This window comes from Notechis scutatus, chromosome Z (genome assembly GCF_049901735.1).
Source record: "Notechis scutatus isolate UNSWTSFEM ecotype Mainland chromosome Z, rNotScu1.2, whole genome shotgun sequence".
In the NCBI taxonomy this organism is placed as follows: domain Eukaryota; kingdom Metazoa; phylum Chordata; class Lepidosauria; order Squamata; family Elapidae; genus Notechis; species Notechis scutatus.
The window spans coordinates 132,643,049-132,656,037 of NC_142025.1; the positions used below are offsets into that span (position 1 = coordinate 132,643,049).

Sequence of the window (12,989 nt, forward strand, 5' to 3'; positions counted from 1 at the left end):
AGAACACAAAACATATAAACATTAAAAAAAAAAAAACATCTTTTCTGAAAGTTGCTTAATCCCGGGTCAAAACTCTTTGTACAAACACCAACTCAAGTTCATATTCATTTTATATGCCATTCCATATCAATATTACCATTTTCAATTTTTTATATAGCTTCTTCTCTCTCTTAGATTCTCTTAATTTTATTTTATTTATCTCATCTCAATTCAAATCATAATATTTATTATTCTTTGTCTGTTTATTTCCAGCTATCGATTTATCTTTCTTCTTTAAAAAAAAAACTTCTCCTGTACACTAATTGGAGTATGACGCCTTTACCTCTTTCCCCCTACATTTATAATACTTAATATAAAATACCTAACTTACATTGGGATTCTATTTGGTACATTCTAAAATTATACAATATTATCAATACCAATACTAATCTATTCATTAATATTCATATTCTTTTATATCATAAACACTTAGCACATTACTTTTCAATTAATTAACATACTTTTGTGGGAGCACCTACTTTCCATAATTATTCCCCCCCCCCCCATGTCACATATTTTAAATCATTATTTCATTAAGGTATTCCTGCTTCTCCTACTTCAAATCTCTCCTTTCAAAAAAAAAAAATTCCACTGAAATAACACAATCTAATTAATATTGACATTCATTTATATCTTTCTCTCCAACTCCTTTATATCTTAACCATTTTATCCATTTCAATTAAATAACATGCCTTTTGGGAATACTTATATTTTCCACAATTATTCTCCCCCCCCCCCCATCATATCTCAAATCCTTATTTCATAAAATGTTCCCCTTTTCTTAAGACAAGTTTCACTAAGTTATATTAAACATTTAAATATTTAAACATTTTATCACACTTTAAATTACACATTATTTCCAACTTTCTAAAATTATTTCTAAATACAAATATAAAAAACAATCTTATGTACCTCTAGAATCCCTTTATCAATAAAGCTTACCCATTATCTCTAAAAAACTTTTGTTTCTTTACATCTTGCTCTCTACTATTGAGGCTTCTCATCCCCTTTCTCCCTTGCTTATTCTTCTCTCTGTCCTCTTTACCCCTTTGCCTCTCCACCTCCCTTTTTCTCCGCTTTCCTCCTTTCTGTTGTCTTCTAACATAATATCTCTTTTTCATCTTGTTTTTCTCTTTTTTGATTGCTTTTATAGGTCTTAAAGTCTCTTTTTCCTTTTTCTCTTTCTCCTTTCCTTCCCCAGCCAAAGTCACTTGTTCATCAAAAATGGCTTCTTCTTTGTCCCAGTCGTCCTGTTGTCCATTCAATTTTACATAAGTGTAGACCGCCATTTCTAAATACTGAAAAAGAGTATCAAAAACATCCTTCCCTTCTTGCTTTTCTTTCTCATATTTTTGATATAAAAGTTTCAATCTGTCCACAAGTAATGCCATTATAAAGAGAAAAAGTTTTCCCAAACAACCACCCAAGTGCTTTTAATCAGAGATAATTCTCAAAAGTGGTAAGATCACCAAGCAATCCAAGTAGGTTAATTCTTTTAAGCACTTTCTCCTTCACTTTCTCTTTCTGGGATTGGAGTTTGATCACAAAGTTCCATTTAATATATATCTTTCAGAAGCCTTGTTAGTATTTATAGCTCTTTAAAAATCCAGGCAGTCTTCTCCTTATTTTCAAATTCTAATCCAATTTTTCCCTCTCCCTTCCCACTCACAGCAAAAAAAATTTTTTTAATCTTTTAAAAAAAAAGAATCATTCAGAAATCCTTATCTCTTCAGTATTTAATTACCTAGATTTTCAGATTTCTCTTGTTATTCCATCCGCTGTCACGTTAGGAAGGAGAGTGAAGAAGAAAAAAAAAGTTCCCTTTTAGAATTCTATGCGCCGCTTGTAACTCTCTCTGGAAACAATGTAGCAACTTCTCCGTAGCAATTTTCAAGCCCCAGGAAACTTTCTTACCCCTTGGCAACTTTATCCCGGTCCAGAAACAACTCTCACAATTTCTCCGATTTTCTTCCTCCTGCACAATCTTATCCGTTTGCAGGTTTCTTCATGGCGGCCATTGCTGACCGCCGCTCCTCCGCCTCGGGAAAAGGGGTTTTGCTGGCTGGGGAGGGGGTCTGCGACACCCCTTGCCCCCTTTCCAGATCCCCCCTGTCTTCAAACGGATCGGGGGAACCTTGGCAGTGAGCTCGGCAGGGATCGCGCTGGATCGCAAATCCCTGCCGCTGCCGAAGCCTCGCAAACCGGAAGGGCCGAGATCAATTTTCTTTATGAGTGAAGATTATTTGTCTGTCCATCCATCAATCCATCCACCCATCCCTCCATCCATCCATCCATCCATCCATCCATCCATCCATCTATCTAATTTATATGCCAAATATAGGAAACCCAGGAAAATTTTCCCACCAACGCCTGGGAACTTGCTAAACCAAGGTAATGCTAATTTTTATTCAATCTCTCTTCCTTCTTGTCCGTCCAGAGTGCGTCTTTGGTGTGGATGCTGTGATTTTATACGATGATTCTGGGAGCATTGAAGACTCTGACCTCCACACCATGAAGAACTTCTTCCTGAAACTGATGGACTCGGTGGCTGGGGCAGATGTGCAGGTGAGAGCAAGATTTGAGGGCATGCGGGGCTGATAGTTTCAACCCCTTTATGGAATAACCGCAGGTTGGCTTTGTGCAACTGTTGGTTTAGAGCTGCTCTGTGCAACCCAATATTGCTTCGTTACATTCTGAGCCCAAATTTGAAGGGTAATTTTCAAAGCTATCAGAGTCTAATCTCCAAACATGGCTCTTTCTGTGCAACTGTGTGTGTGTGTGTGTGTGTTTTATATTCCTCCATCTATTTGAAGGATGAGGTTAGGGTCTGTTGAGCAACTTTGATTCTTTTCCACTTACAATGGCTGTGACTTTCCACCTCAACTTTTTATATTTGGCATTTATGTCCTGGAAATGATTAGTCCAACACCTCTGGTGGGTTGAGAATAATTGACTACCTCATTTTCTTATGTAGATAGTCCTCGGCTTACAACAGTTCATTTAGTAACCATTCAAAGTTACAATGGCACTGAAAAAAAGTGACGTATGACCATTTTTCACACTTGTGATCTTTGCAGCATCCCCATGGTCGTGTGTTTTACATTCGAATATTTGACAACTAGTTCGCATTTATGAAGGTCGCGGTGCCCCAGGGCCGCATGAACCCCTTTGGTGACCCTTCTGACAAGCAAAGTCAATGGGGGAAGCCAGATTCACTTAACAACTGTGTTATTAGTTTAAGAACTGCAGTGATTCACTTAACAAATGTGGCAAGAAAAGTCGTAAAATGGGGCAGAACTCACTTAACAAATTTCTCACTTAGCAACATAAATGTTGGGCTCCGTTGTGGTTGCAAGTTGAGGACTATGGTACCTGTAGTAATATTTTTAAGAATTGCAGGCTGCAGGAAGAAAAGTGAGAGATCATTATGAGAAAATTACTAGAGTTTCCCCCAAGTCTATTGCTATGGATCTGTAGCTCCCATAATAAGTGCAGGAGAACCAAACATTGGATCAGGGAAGTTACTAAATATCTGTGTGTGTGTGTGTGTGTGCGTGCGTGCGCACACGCGCACTCTAGGTCAACATTAATCAAAAAAGGAACTTATATTTTTAGTCTTAGCCGCTAAGTAATTACTCAGTAGTGGAAATTCTTCCTTGATTTGTCACTGGACTAAGATAAAATTTTAATGTGAAATTCACAGAGAGATAAATCGTATTTTTGTTGGATCTCAAAGAATTACTGTGTGATGCAAATAACAGTAGCTGTAGTTCTGACAACTCTGAGGATAGATGGGGAATGTGACTAAATTTTGAGATGTGTCTGCTTTTGGTGGTTAGTGATAGCAATAGCACTTAGACTTATATACTGCTTCATAGTGCTTTACAGCCCCCTCTAAGCAGTTTACAGAGTCAGCCTATTGCCCACAACAATCTAGATTCCTATTTTACCGATCTTGGAAAGAATGGAAGGCTGAGTCAATCTTGAGCTTGGTGAGATTTGAACTGCTGAAAGTACTGCACTCTGACTACTGTGCCACCTCGGCTCTTGGTTATCTAGTATTCTTGTTTCTTTCCTGTCTTACACAATGTTAAAAGTATTTATATATACTGGGTATGTATGTATACAGTATATGTGTGTATACGGTGTGTGTGTGTGTGTGTGTGTGTGTGTGTGTATTACATGAACATCTTTTTTTTCTTTCCATCCCCAGTTTGCTGTGGTTCAGTACTCCTCTATAAACACACTTGTTTTTGATTTTGCGACCTATAACAACACGAGAGAGAAGATTAAAGATCTTATTCACAACTTAGGACGTTTCAAAGGAAAAACCTTCACTCCGTCTGCTATTGTCTATGTGGTGTGAGTACCAGAGAAGGGAAGGAGGGAGGGAGGGAAAAGTCTCTGATGTGCCTTATAGACCCACACAGTTGTGGTTCTCTTTACAGAGAAAAGGTCTTCACAGCAAATCGTGGCATGCGTCCTCACAGCAAGAAACTGCTCATTGTTCTGACGGATGGCATCTCCAATGACAGAAGGACTACATTTAAAGAGGCAACAGAAGCTGCCAACAAAAAAGGGATAATCCGCTATGCCATTGGGGTATGCAGGAAAATGGAGACAGTGGTTCTAGATCAACATTTCCCAATCTTGAGCACTTCCAGGTGTGTGGACTTCAACTCCCAGAATTCTCATCATTGGCCACACTGGTTGTGTGGACTGCAGATCCCAGAATTCCTCAGCCAACATGGCCACTGAAGAACTTTCTGGTACTTGAAGTCACATATTTGGAAGTTGCCAAGGTTGAAAAAACTGCTCTAGGTGGATCACAAACAAGGACTATTGGAAATTGTAATGGCACCTTTGTCACAGCCATCTTGTTAAGATCTGGTTTTATCAAAATGAAACTTTGAGCATTCCTTGTCTACAAAGAGAGGCTGGGCACACCCCACTGGGCAAAATCTAGCCAACCATAGGAGTTTCTTCAAAGTGTTCAAGACAATATTAATGATCTTGAAGTATTTTGCCATTGCTGGTTAAACATTTTAGAAGTTGAAGTCTGTCTGGAGAACATCAGGTTGGGGAAAGTTGATCTAAAAATTTTGGAAGCTCAAGAGCTTCTTTAAAAGACCGGATGCACTGGTTGGAGAATTCTGGGGTTTGAAGTCCATTCTTCTTAAAGTTGCCAAGGTTGGGAAACCCTCAAAACCTTTGAAATCTGCCCCCAAACTGGATCCCCTCATTGTCCACTTTTGGACTTCATTAGAAAACAGAAACCATACCTAGAATAGTGGTCCATTATGCTTAATATGTATCTAGCACCACCTACACTTGGTTTTTTAGGACCTATTATATCGGCAAATACTACCTCTAAAGGCTCTTTGGTAGTAAATCCATCAACTCTATTTGCCGGTATAACTTTGCTTTTGCTTTGATTGCAAGCAGAACATTGCAAATACTTATTACAAGGTTTTAAACTTATTCCTTTAGATAGTTGAACAGTTCTCTTAATCATTTTAAAATTTAAATGACCTAACCGTCGGTATAAAAAGTGAATACATTCATCATGAGGTTTCTTATTATCATAAACCGTGTTAGCCACCTCTAAACCATTATCATTTAACACATACAATTCACCTCTTAAAGATGCAGTAATTTTCTTACCTTCTTTTTCAATTAAGCAAGTATCTCCCTTAAAGGTAACAACGTATCCTAATCTAACCAACATTCTAACTGAAAGCAAATTAAATTTAAGTTGAGGTACATATAACATTTTTATGTTCTCTTTTATGCAAGAACAATATGCAATACCTTCACCTTTTGCTTTCATTTTCCATCCGTTTGCCAATGAGATATGCTGTGAACTCATGGACATTTTTACAAATGTTTTGTTATCATTTGTTATACAGTGGGATGCTCCACTGTCAACCACCCATAAATTATTTTTTACAACTCCATTACTATACATGGCTAACTCAAAATTTTTCTTTTTTCTTTGATGACTTCCAGTATTCTGGCTTGCATTCTGGCGCTTTGCTTTCTTACAAAATCTTGCCAAATGTCCTCTTCCTCCACAATTAAAACACTTTTTAATTGCGTATGCAGTAGGTTCATTATCTTCCTTTTGAGGTTGCTCCCTCCTTAACTGATCTCTTTCAAGCCTTCTTCTGGCCTCTTCAATCAATCTGCCAGTGATATCAGTTAAAGTTAGTCTTTCTTTAGGTAAAATTTCAAGGAAGTTACGTAGTCATCAAAACTTTCGTCTAATGAAGATAGAATTATGTAGACCTGGTGTAGTTCAGAGAAAATAAGCTCCTTCTCGTGCAGTTCTTGAAAAATTCTTTTCATAGTATTCAAATGACTCAGCATATCACCATTCTTTTGGAGATGCGTCCGGAAAAGCTTCCGTGTTAGATTTATGTGAGCACCAACGTTATCTCGGACATAAATCCTCTTCAGTTTTTGCCAACACCCAACAGCTGTTTGCTCTCCGCGTATATGAACAAGTTGCTGATCAGATAGTGTTAGTCCTATGATGCAAAGAGCTTGTTCATTTTTCTGTTTAAAGTCTTCTATCTTTTGACTATCTTCCTCATTTTCAGGATCCCATTCCTCTACATTTGGTGGGTTTTCAATTATGTTCCACAGACCTTCTCTTCGTAGAAGTAGACTACATTTCATAGACCATGAAACATAGTTTGTTCCATCCAGCTTGGATATAAGGGACAAACTTTGTAGACTGACTTGTGCCATGTTTCAATATATGGATATAAAACTATAATTAATAAAAACACAGCTGTCTGTTTACTGTAACGTGTAACAACACAAAAATCTCACTTTTTACATAAACCTGTTTTTTATCCTAGTTAAACTGACTTTGCAGTCTCTGGGCCCATAACCAGTGTTAAGCCTGAATTCCCCAACGAGTGTTAAGGAAAACAAACTAAACAGAATGTGTAGCGTAGTCAGATAGGCAGACAGGTAAATGTGTGAGATAAGTTTGTATTTTAGTTAACACGCAGTAAAAAACAGATACGCTTGTGCTATCAAAAATATAGTTTATTCCATTAGGAATTATAGCATAGTCAAAATAAACGGTCCATTAGTCATGTATCATTTCAGTCAGTCCAGCCGAGGATACTCAATTTGCAAAGTCCGTGTTGAATAGCCAATGTCAGTTCACTTACAATAAATCAGTCCGTATTATCTCTTCTCTCCGTTGAGAAATCAACACTCTTTTCTCTCCTCCGTTCCAGTAAGGAAAACGAGTCATCAATCCATCCAGTAATTAGGGATCATTAAGCCAGAGAGAGAGAGCTGCAATTGACTTGCTTCTTTTATGGTGCTTTTACAACCACACCCTTAATTACATTCTTGTAGTTAAAGTTACACACACTTTAACCAACAAACCATGATAACTTATTTATTATTTTTACCCAAACCAGTTAGGGTAAACAATGTTATCCCTAACAGATGACCCTTGATCTGCTGTTCAAAACATGGCAGTGGTAAGGTCCTGGTTTATGGCTTAACATGTTTTGCAAGCCCAACCTCTGTGGCCTGTACAACTAGCTAAATCAAACCACAGCTTAGTATGAAGGAGGAATCCACCCATTTTCATCCATGTTTATCTATTATTGGTCAGGATAGCAAAATAGCTCTTTTTTTAAGTTGTAAGGCTAAAAGCAAGATAACCAATATTTCTGTTTGACTTCTGACTTATCAAGGAAGACTATGGGAACAATGTATTGGTAGATTCCAGGGCTTTTAAGTCCTGGAAACATCCTGGATGAAACTGGCCTAAGTGGTAGCTAGAAAGGGAAGAGAATGTGGAGTTCTAGGAAGTTAATATAAATTTGTTCTTACCTGTAATCCTTGACCTACAACCATTCATTTACTGACTGTTCAAAGTTAGAACAGCACTGAAAAAAGTGACATGACCATTTATCATACTTATGATTTCTGTAGCATTCCTCCTAATCATATGATCAAATTTCAATTGCTTGGCAACTAGCATTTATTTGCAGTGTCCCACGGTCCTGTGATCCCCTTTTGCGACTTTCTGACGAGCAAAGTCCATAGAGAAGTCAGATTCACTTAACAACCATATTACTAACTTCACAGCTGCAGTGATTCATTTAACAACAGTGACAAGAAAGGTCCTACATTGGGGCAAAACTTATGTAACTGTCTCACTTGGTAACAGAAATTTGGGGCTCAGTTGTGGTCATAAGTTAAGGGCTACCTATATTATCCCGTCCTAAAGGTGCTTTTTTTCAAGAGGCAACTGGATTTTATGGTTTTTCTTTGAAGACATTTTGCTTCTCATCCAAGAGGCTTCTTCAGCTCTTCAGAGAGAAGAGAAGAAGCTTCAAGAGCTGAAGAAGCTTTTTGAATGAGAAGCAAAACATCTTCAAAGAACCCCCCTCCCCCCCAAAAAAAAGTCTCTTGAAAGAAACACCTTTGGGACAACCATGACCTGGATGACTGAGAATCTCCATCGATACATTATCCAGTGTATTCTTCTCCTTCCCTTGTATCTATCAGGTTGGTCAGAATTTCTTGACAGCTCAGGATGAACTCCGCAGAATTGCTTCATCAAATGAAAATGTTTTCCCCGTGGAAAGTTTTGGCGCCCTTGAACAGCTTCAGAGACAGCTGAAGGATAAGATCTTTAATATTGAAGGTTTGAACTCCTCCTTTTCCAATCATTCTTCTGATGCTCTTTGGGGGGTGATTTTTTTAAAAAAATTCTTAAAAATTTCTTTTGCTGGCAAGCTATAAGAGCTTCTCTGTGATTTATTTCAAGGCTGAGACAAATAAAAATGATTTATCTCAAGGCTGAGGTAAATTTTATTGAATGGAGAGCCAACCCACCTTCGTTCTGCAGGGGAGCAATAATTCAGCCCATCTCTAGAGACCCGAAAAAGATAATAAAAAGATAAATGAAACTTTTAAAATTTGGCAAACTGTTTGCTCATGAGGGAACAAAAGCATTTGCTTCATTTAAGACAGATTATGTTACTAGAGGTACTGCTCAGCTTCTGACTGGCTGGTTAGTGACTGGTTGAAATTACAACCTATCTCTAAGGGTGGTTATGACCCAGATTTGAAGTTCCTCATGTCACATGACTGCACTTCAGGTGCTTGGTAACATGGAAAACTGGCATTTCTGCTTTTTGGCAAAACCGTACCGTAGTGAACAACGGTTTTATTTAACGACCACAGCATTTGCATACTGGCCACAGTGCCCACACTTAAACACTGTCACATTTGCTTACTGGCTGCTCCTAAAAATGTCCTAAAATCGGGTTGGTTATGTGACTGACCCATTTTACAACCCTTACAACTTATGACCATAATGGGGAGATTCCATTATAGTTGCAACTCAAGGGCTGCACCATCATGACATCACACAACAGGCCTCAAAGCAGCAGAGCTCATAGAAGCCATGAATAGCATCGGAAATTGCATAAATTTATTACATGATTTATAAAATTCAAGTATTTTGGTGCTGTTGTCAATTGTTGTTCTTATTCATTATTTTTCTACTTTAAAAAAGGAGTCTCTAAACCATCGCCTGATGCTTCAGCCAGCAGTTTTTTTGAGAAAGAATTTTCCCAAGGTGGATTCAGCTCCCTTCTTACACCAGTGAGTAAACTAATACTAATTAATATCCTTTGTGAAAGTATAAGCTTTCATCATGTTTTTTTTTTCTAAAAAAGGCTAAAAAAGCAAAGACAGGCATGGCATGGATGTTTTAAACACCCATTCTGATCTGTAAGGTAAAGGTTCTCCTCGCACATATGTGCCAGTCATTTCCGGCTCTAGGGGGCGGTGCTCATCTCCGTTACAAAGCCGAAGAGCCAGCACTGTCCAAAGATGTCTCCATGGTCATTGGCCAGCATGACTAAATGCCGAAGGCGCACAGAGCACTGTTACCTTCCCACCAAAATGGTCCCTATTTTTCTACTTGCATTTTTACATCTTTTGAACTGCTAGGTTGGCAGAAGCTGGGACAAGTAACGGGAGCTCACTCCGTTACGCGGCACTAGGGATTCAAACTGCTGAACTGCTGACCTTTCTGATGGACAAGCTCAGTATCTTAGCCACTGAGCCACCGCATCCCTTTATTCTGATCTGTAGTACTTCTCTAAAGCCAAAGGAAACAGGAGGGAGGGGTTGAAAATTTTGCTGTGTTTTCACACTGAAAGTCATTGGTGACCCATTATTTGTTTACTACTATTTTAAGGAAAAGAATCATAATTTTGTTTTAAAAATCCTGTAGTAGGCTGCTCTGAACCCATAGGCAAGAGGAAGAAATAAGTTATTAAAATACTGTATGTACCCGAAAATAAGACCCAACTGGAAAATAAGCCTCAGCATGATTTTTCAGGATGCTCATAATATAAGCCCTACCCCAAAATAAACCCCGGTTAAGATTCCAGCTGGGCAGATGCATTTAGTCCCGTATTTTCCCCAAAATAAGACCTAACCAGAAAATAATCCCTAATACCGCTTTTGGAGCAAACATTAATATAAGACCCGGTTTTATTTTGGGGGAAATATAGGTAGTTTCCTTGTGGGTGAGGGAATGGGGATTTATTTATTTATTTATTGCATTTTTGAACCATCCATCACCCTCACAGAGAGACTTTTAAGTAGTATACAATAAAAAAAATGCCTGGCTTTTTCAGGTTTCTCCCAAATTTTTCTGGTACAGGTAGTTCTCGATTTACAACAGCTCATTTAGCCACTGTTTGAAATTACAATGACACTGAAAAAAAGTGATTTATGACCGTTTTTAACACTCATGACAGTCGCAACATCCCCATGATCACATGATCAAAACTCAGGCACTTTGCAACCCGTTCATATTTATGACGGTTGCAGTGTCCTCAGGTCACGTGATCATTTTTTGCAAACCTCCGACAAGCAAAAGTCAATTGGGGTCGCAAGATTCACTTAACAACCATGTTACTAACTTAACAACTGCAGTGATTCACTTACCAACTGGGGCAAGAAAAGTCATAAAATGGGGCAAAACTCACTTAACAACAAAAATTTGGGGCTCCGTTGTGGTCATAAGTTGAGGACCACCTCTACTTGGTGACAAGGCTACATGTGCATATGAGGGTAAATGAATTGTCCCTCTTTCATCTCTTCCTTGTTTGCTTTTCCCTTCAGGAACATGCGGTGACTGGAGTCGTCGGTGCTTATAGCTGGACTGGAGGCTTAGAAGAAACATCCTTTGAAGAACCTCCCCAGACCCAATTCCTGAACAGCAGCATCAGTGAGTCCTATATAGGTGAGCGATGGAGGCAGGTCTTTTTCTCCACCCTCTGCCCCTAAGTGCTGAATTGGCCAAATCCATGAACCACAGGTTGTTTCTTCTCTTTGCTGGACAGGTTACTCTGTGGCTTTAGCTCGCTTTCACCAAAGGACCTTCTACATCACTGGAGCTCCTCGGTTCCAGCACGTTGGCCAAGTCCTGGTCTTTGAAAGCAAAAGTGGACGCCTAACAGGGAATATTCAGGGTCAACAGGTAAGGGAGGATAGGAAACGGAATGCAGATCAATCTTCACTGTCATGACGGAAGGATTGTAAAAGTTCTTCGTGGAACTTTTGTTTTGAATCAAGGACAGGGTTTCATATAATTAGTCTGCATCCAGCAGAGGTTCTACTAGAACACAAGCATAGGTGGAAGTGAGAGAATTGTTACCAGAGACAATTCATAGTAGGGGACTCCTCAGTTTAAGTAGTCCTCATTTAATGATCAGTTACTTAACAAGCATTTAGAGTTACGACATTCAGAGTTACAACATACTTCCCCAAAGCTACTTACAACCCAGTTCTGAAGCTCCAGTGGCTGCATAATCACATACACAACTGCAGTCCTGTGTTTGCTTTTTGGACGCTTGGGAGCTGCCCTGCATTTATGGCTATTTGCAGCATCCTATGGTCAAATGGCCACAATTTTCACGATTTTTTTTTGCCAGTCCTATTTCCGGCAAGAAAATAGGTGCGTTTAATAGGTGAAGAAAATAGGTGCATTTAATAACCACTGTGTTTGCTTAGCAACTGCAGCAAAAAAAGTCATAAAATCAGGGACGTTCCTATGGCGACCCAGTTAATGACTGCTGTGACTTATAACCATAATTGAGGCTCAGTTATAGTTATACAGTAAGTCAAGGACTACCTATATACTGTTGGACTTGCTGGCTGAGCCTAATGAGGATTGGAATGCAACGCCAACTAGACAATCTGATTTATTTACTAATTTATTTGACAGACCCCATTTTTCTACGCAATCATGAGCATTTTAGATGGCTGACTCAATAAAAGTCAGTACAAAAATACCAATTCATAAATCAAAATCACCCCAAGCATGCGTTAACTATTAAAAGTTTGGTGAAAGAAATGTAATTTGGCCACTCTTGTAATGGACGGCGGAGTGGGAACTAAAGCACCACTCCTAAGGAAGAGCATCTACAGCTTGGCAGTGGTGCAGAATGAGGCCTTTTCCCAGTTGCCAGAATACCAAGTCTCTGTTAAGAAGATCTGTAGATTCCTGTGGCTGGGTAGATTCTTAATAATAGAATTAGGCTCCTTTGGATAATCAGATCCTCAGCTGATAAAACGTCTGCGATTGTCAGGGGCAAACAGCAAATAGCCACTCGTTGAGTTCGAATCAAAGCTTATTATTGCTACGTGGTCACAAGAATCTTGTTTTAGGTCTCTTTCGTGGGTGCTTTTGATCAAGTGGGATCCATTCTATGACTGCTTTGGTCCACATGCCATCAGTGCTTCTTGCTATGTGACCGACCGATTTCCGTTTCAATTCTTGTACTCTCTTGATGGCATTGCAGACTTTTTTTCTCTAATCCATGTGCAAGCCTTTCTATCTTGTCTTGTAATCTTTCATGTATTTTTCCATGGCTCTTTGCACC

The 12,989-nt window shown here is 38.9% G+C and overlaps 1 protein-coding gene across 1 annotated transcript in view; it reads left to right on the forward strand.

Annotated features, from left to right (window-relative positions):
• The window catches only part of LOC113421740 (integrin alpha-D-like), a 59,687-nt gene that overhangs the window by 15,669 nt on the left and 31,029 nt on the right, over positions 1–12,989 (forward strand). Inside the window, exons 6-12 of the mRNA XM_087947186.1 lie at positions 2,477–2,604; positions 4,253–4,401; positions 4,488–4,641; positions 8,587–8,725; positions 9,602–9,690; positions 11,227–11,347; positions 11,448–11,584. Coding sequence (XP_087803312.1) covers positions 2,477–2,604; positions 4,253–4,401; positions 4,488–4,641; positions 8,587–8,725; positions 9,602–9,690; positions 11,227–11,347; positions 11,448–11,584 — 917 coding nt within the window. The remainder of the gene's footprint in view (positions 1–2,476; positions 2,605–4,252; positions 4,402–4,487; positions 4,642–8,586; positions 8,726–9,601; positions 9,691–11,226; positions 11,348–11,447; positions 11,585–12,989) is intronic.